Here is a 6,473-nt window from a genome sequence, read left to right as displayed (position 1 = left end):
CGAAAGAGAAGAGAAAGACGCGCCAGTAAACAGAGGGAAAACATGGAGCGACACATGCTGGCCCCAGGAGATAGAGTAGTATTATCATAGGGTGTCAGCTAGGAATACAGAACCCGTGTCGTCTAGAAGCGTCGACAAATGACTTCATCAGGAGCCTCTTGAAAAAGGAGTGTTTTCTACTAAGGGTTCTTCGGTGTATATTGTATTCTTATGTTGGTTAAAGGAGCACTCAAGTGCCGTATTTTCTACGTCGTTCGGATCCATAGCAAAGGAGGTAATTCGTAGTCGCGGTCGATGCCGAGGTAAAGGCGACGGAAACGGACAAGCGACGGGAGGTCCCCAGACTACTGCATTATGGGTGGTCAGTTGTATAAGCAGGCAAGGGAAGAAGCAAATTGCATTGTGCTTTCATGCAACACTGATACTGAGGGATGCGAGGCCCCCAGGGACCCAGGTGTGAATATTGGCCTTGGGGTCCGGGGGTTTGGGGACTTACCCGTGGGCCGGGAGGGACCAATGTCGCGGTTTGTGGCATCGAAAAGGCCTCTACCGCCGTTGTTGTTGTTGGGTGGATTATTTTTTTCCTCTATTTTCGTTTCTTATAGTTTACAGCTATTATTCATTTTATTATTATCATTAGTATTGATGATTATGGTTTATATTCTAATTCAGTACTTTTGTCCTACTTTTGCTAGAACTTAATTAAATCACTATTGCATTAAATAACAACATACTTGAGCATATATTCTTATATAGTTACCAATTTGACGTATGATATCATTGTACATATAATCTATATATATATCAATATGTGCATATTTTTAAGTTTCTTTATATGTAGGTTTTTATATGTGTAGATATATGTTTGTATATGTTATGAATATGTGTATACGTGACTCATTGGAACCTTTGCTTTTCAGAGCCTGCGAGATATGTCTGCGGAACGTGCAGCGCCATCTTGGGATCGGCGTGGTCTCTTGTCCAGCACGTACAGACCTCCCACGGGATCATCATTTACCAAGAAGCCTCCGGCTCCGGTATCCCAGCCGTAGGCGTCGCGACGCCGATCCTCCCGACGACTCCCCCAGGACTCCCGAAGCCCTCCCACTCGTCGCCCCTCGCTTCGGTGTCTTCGACAGCCACCACGGCGACAGGGAGCGGACCTGTCCCGCTCTTGGACCCCACGAAGGTCGATCTCTCCAAGGTGGACCTCACCAAGGTGGACTTATCCAAGTTGGATATGAGTAAGATTGTGCCTCCGGTGACTTCGGGAACCACGCCGTTACCTCCTCACCCTCCCGTCACAGCGCCCCTCCTCGACCCCAACCACCCTTTCAACCTCCTCCGGATGCCTTTAGGGGACGCCAGAGCCCCCGGCTTCCCTCCTGGTCTCACGCCGCCCTTTGTGCGCCCTGGCCACGACTTTCGCGTGGACCAGATCCTCCAAGAGGGACTCCGGCTCAATCCGGCCTCCCTCCTCCCTCCCCATTTCGACCGTCCGCCCTTTCTGGATCCCGGGCTGGGCGCACCCCGCCATCAGGCGCCCACGCCCCTAAACCCCGGCGGCGATCCCAATTTGGATTTCTATTCCCAGCGACTTCGGCAGCTTGCCGGCACTACCAGCCCGACCAGCTCGACGTCCCCGCGGAAGCCCCTCCTCACACCTCCCTTCTCCTCTCCGGGAGCACCCGCATCCTCAACACCCACGCCTGCGCACGCGCAGACACCCACGTCGACGAGAACAGACCCGGCCACGCAAATCGAGAAGAGGTTCAAGTGCGAGACGTGTGGGAAGGGCTTCCGGTGGGAGTGCAACCTGGCCATCCACCAGAGGGTCCATTCCGTGGACAAAGACTTCCGGTGCCCCAAGTGCCAGGAGATAACAGACACGGCGCAGGCACTCCGAAAACACATGAGAAGCCACAGAGCCTCTTCAGCCCACGACAGCAATTCCCCAGATTCTTCGAGACCCCAAGTCGAGGACGAGAACGACGATATTGAGGAAGAGGAGGAGGAAGAGGAGGAAGAGGAAGAGGAGGAGGACACCAACCCCTCAGCGAGTGATAGCATGGACGAGGAGGAGGAGGAGTTCCAACCCGAGGACAATGAGGACGACGATACGCCCGAGGATCTGAGTACGAGTAAGTCTTCCAGTACGCCGACCTCTCAGAACGTCTCGTCGAGCACGGCTACTTCTGGCGAGAAGGAAAAGCCCATGGAGAGACACGACATCCATCCCCAGCACCCTCACCATCCCCCGAGGTCCGTCGTGGGAGAGTTGATGGACAGGTTTGGCCTGGCCAACATCTCCGCGTACAGCGAGGCGTACAGACAAGCCCTCAAAGAGTCCGGCAGAATCCCTCCATCTCTGCACAAGGACGGTGAGAAAGGGATGTCGACCGGAAACGGCATCGAGAAGACCCTAAAATTTCGAGAAGACTTGGCCAAGGGGATCATCGGTCAACCCCACCTAGACCTAGCGCACCAGACTCTTCTCGGGGCTTTTGACAATCCGTATGAAGCCAGGAAGCATCTCGCCTCGGTCGGGAGGGACGGCCTCTACGCAGGACTCTGGCTCCCGACGCTGACGGGGTCCGGCTCGGCGCCGCGAGATCTCTTCCCCGGAGTTCACGGGGACAACAGCTTCATGCACAGGAAGCTCATGAGCGACGGGTCCTTAAAGGCCGAAGGCGCGCCGACCCTGCCGAAGGCGGGGACGAGTCAAACTCCGGGGGCGCCGATGTCCCTCGTCCCTCCAACGAAAAAGGAGCGGGGAACTCGTAACGACACGTGCGAGTTTTGCGGCAAGGTATTCAAGAACTGCTCCAACCTAACGGTGCACAGACGTTCCCATACGGGCGAAAAGCCTTACAAATGCGACCTGTGTAGCTACGCGTGCGCCCAGAGTTCGAAGCTCACGAGACACATGAAGACGCACGGGCGGCTTGGCAAGGATGTATTTCGGTGTAGGTTTTGCGAAATGCCCTTCAGTGTCGCCTCGACCCTGGAGAAGCACATGCGCAAATGTGTCGTAAATCAGAACAGCAAAGGGCTCTTCCCGCCGATCTCAGCCGCGGGGCACGAGGGCGTCGAGGCCTACAAGGGCCTCCACTTCCCCCCGGTCATGAGCGACGACTCCTCCAAATCCGGGAGTCTCTTCACTCCACACTTCACCACCACATCAGTCAACACTTCCAACGAGGACACGGGTGACTCCTCCAACCTGTCTGGGGCCGGGTCGTGAGGATGGGCCCCCCTCGTAGTACCGCCCCCACCTCCCCTCTTGCCCTCCAGTGGTCACCCGGGGGCCGGCCTGCCCCATCCCGGAAGTCTCGCTCCTCCGGGGGTGACCCCACCTCCCCACCACCCCGCCGGAGGACCTCCTCGCTTCCCCTGGTTGGCCGGGGCACGTCTTCCGGTGCTGGTCGGAGGGGTCCCTAACCCATCCGTGTCTGCAGCTCCGTGGCCCCCTTCTGCTGCCCCTCCTGCGCCTCCGATGCTAGGAGGTCCTTCTCCTGGCCCGGCTACATCAAATGCTCAGCCACTATCCTGACGTGTACTGGTGGAGCATGAGGAGATGAGAACAGGAGATGAAGGAGGAGGAAGAGTAGGAGGAGAAGGAGGAGGAGGAGGAGTAGGAGGAGGAGGGGGAGGAGGAGGAGGAGGAGAGGAAGAGGCAGAGTCGGAGCAGCAGATTGAGGTTGAGCCAGCCTGACTCCACACCTCGCGTTCTGGAACCTCCTACACCCAACCTATACTACCCCAGGGGTTTTACAACCTCAGGACACGCCCCTTTGAATCCCCGGGGGGTTCCTAGCTCCTGGTTCGTGTCCTTCATATGCTGCCTCGGTTGGGAGAGTGTGTTACCTCCACGGGCTACCTAGTCTTCAGTATCGTCTGGCAAGATTCCCATGTTGCCGAAGTCTCCAGGAGACTTCGAAGAGGACGCTTGTGAGCGTACCCACGCGGACCGGAGAGGTCGCGATGGGGAGTTTCTGTGGGATATGATGACCAGTCGTTCCTATTGGTGTTGTTTAATGTTGTCCCCTTACTGTTGTCTGCTTGCTGGCTTAACGCCCGATCTTTTTTATGTTATTTCTCTTACTCGTTTATTCTCTTTCTCTCTCTCTGTCTCTCTGCCTCTCTTTCTCTCTTTATCTTTCTCCGTCTTTTTTCTTTCTGTTAGAGTTTAACTTCGCGTTGCCAATAATATGAATCCCACCCTTACGGTCCCTGGCGCTAAGTAATGATCCGTATTACCAATCAAGTCAGTCAAATTGATCGTAAAGATTCTTCCAGTTAGCGCCGTTGCACACCTGCGTTTGCTCAAAGTTCGATGAAGCAAAGCGGACGTAACCAGAAAGAATAATATACAAAAACCTTTGTGGTGTCTTCCTTGTATTTTATTCCGAAGATTAGGAAAAAAAAGAATAAAAGAGAAACCAAAAAAGAAGAAGAAGAAGAAGAAGAAGGGACCTGGCAGACAGAAACTTTTTTTTTTTTTAACTATGTCACACGGCTTTACGTGAATACTTTCATTGGCACTTTCTTTGTTGTAGTGATAGTACGTGTGTGTGTTTGGCCTTCCGCTACATGCCAATTTGATTTGGCTTTTTTTCTCATCTCTCATTCATCCTTATTATGATGCCAGTCTGGCTCTTGGCACAACAGGGACTAGAAGTGACTATAAGAAAAGAGGAAAAAAAAAAGAGAGAAAAGAGGAAAAAAAAAGAGAGTTGGGATAAGGCGTGTTGGTGCAAAGATGGTAGACATCACCTCAGGGACGTTGTGTACTTAGCTTTCCAGCTCTCACATCCAGATTTCATCAAATCATCAGTAGAGCTTCTCATGTTTGACAATTCGTAAAGGCCTCACAGAAAGATCTACATCGAATTAAAGGCAAAATGGTCATCACTATTTGTTATAGAAAGAGTATGTTTAAATTCTCGCGTGCGATGGCCTTCTTAGGAGGATAAATTGACATCACGATTATCATCATTTCATCATACCTGCCTATGTCTTGTTACCAAAGGTTAATATGTCAGATGGTGGGTGCTGCCCTCACCCAAGGGAGGGAAGGAAAGGGAACGGGGAGGGGTTGGTAAGCCGCTTGCACAGATAACGAATCAGCATTCAGACCATTCACGATAGCTCTATGTTACACGGATACAAAAAAAGACTAAGAAATAGTTTGTGACGGGTCTTGTTGCAGAAAAACAAAAGCGGGAGTTAGGTTGAAAAAAGAAGCTGCATCAAATCAGTACTAGAAGCGCGTTATAACTCTTCTTTCATCAGCCTGGTGTAGAGTATCCAATTCAGCAGTATTATCATTGTCTTCAGTTTTTCTTAGGCTATTTTTTTTCCCCGAGAGCATTTCTCCAATTTTTAGGTCATAGTATTTTTTTGTAAGAGCTCAAAAATTCCAATGGTGATTGCTGACTTCGGACGACATTCCTTTTGTGTTTTCTTTTGATATTTTTTTAGTTTTATTGATCCCCTTTTTGTACATTTTTATAGATAGTTTGTGTTCCTGCTTATCAAAAGAAATGAAAGTATAGAATACCTCCTCCTCATCCTTCCTCCCAATCCCTTCCACCTTTTCCTTTACTTAGTCCTCTTCCTTTTCCTCCTCCTCCTCCTCCTCCTCTTACTCATCCCATACTTTCCTCCTCTTCTTCTTCCTAATCCTTCACCTCCTCTTTCTCTTCTCTTTTCGCTCTCCTTCTCTTTCTCCTGAGTTTTATCCTAGTCCTATGAAACCGACTCCCATTTCCTCCCTGCCCCCTTAACCCCATAATTTGTTGACAAGTAATGCATTAATGTTAATAATTTTTCCAATAATAGCATAATATTCCCTTTCAAAAATCCCGAATAGAGAGGCTGATGACTGAAATCAATAAATGAAATGATCCGGTGAAGATATTGCATGTGGTCGCTCAACATTAAACAAATGAACGATAGACAAAGGCGATAGTAACATTATGAATAGGATCAAAAGCGTTTTCTGTCTATGTAAACCTGTTTCAATCTTTCATGGAGTCTTTTTTCCGTGTTTCGTTCCCTTTTTATTTTTTGTATCCTTATCTCGTATACATTTCTCTTCATGGGCCTTTTCTACCATATTCCGTAAATCTATTAGGGATGGTTTAGTGCCATAGAGAACAAACTAAGGATAAGGATTTCGAAAAAGGCCATTCGTTATCCCCAAAAATCATCTCCGATTTAAAGGGTGAAGCTTTACTTTTTTTCTCTCTTTTGACACCCAATGTTACCGTGTATGAACTTCGTTTTTTTTTTTTTTCTTAAAGAATGTCTGTTGAACTCTTCAGTCATGGGCTTTAAGACCATGGGGGGCGTTTTCGGAACGCTGTCTTTTCTCAACCAAAGATTCTATCTGAAATACAACCCAAAGCAAGTAGCTTATGTACTTCTGTTGTTAAAACTAGGATTATGTGATTTACATTATAGTTTCC

General features: G+C 49.6%; 1 protein-coding gene across 1 annotated transcript; it reads left to right on the top strand.

Moving 5' to 3' along the window:
• The first annotated feature begins 354 nt into the window (after window positions 1-354).
• LOC143026764 (B-cell lymphoma/leukemia 11B-like) lies at window positions 355-6,300 on the top strand. The gene is made up of 2 exons (XM_076187534.1): window positions 355-454; window positions 921-6,300. Exons 1-2 carry the CDS (start codon window positions 355-357, stop codon window positions 3,242-3,244), a joined length of 2,424 nt encoding a protein of 807 aa, XP_076043649.1. The 3' UTR covers window positions 3,245-6,300.
• Window positions 6,301-6,473: the final 173 nt, after the last annotated feature.

Source organism: Oratosquilla oratoria, chromosome 7 (genome assembly GCF_046742065.1).
Source record: "Oratosquilla oratoria isolate Oo_2021 chromosome 7, ASM4674206v1, whole genome shotgun sequence".
NCBI lineage: Eukaryota > Metazoa > Arthropoda > Malacostraca > Stomatopoda > Squillidae > Oratosquilla > Oratosquilla oratoria.
Note: the sequence above shows the minus strand (reverse complement) of the source record. Positions and strands in the feature narration are given on the sequence as shown.

Coding starts and splice junctions, on each gene's coding strand:
- LOC143026764 (XM_076187534.1), top strand. CDS start 355: ATGGGTGGTCAGTTGTATAAGCAGGCAAGGGAAGAAGCAAATTGCATT. Junction 455..920: donor CGAGGCCCCCAGGGACCCAG/GTGTGAATATTG, acceptor TTTGCTTTTCAG/AGCCTGCGAGATATGTCTGC.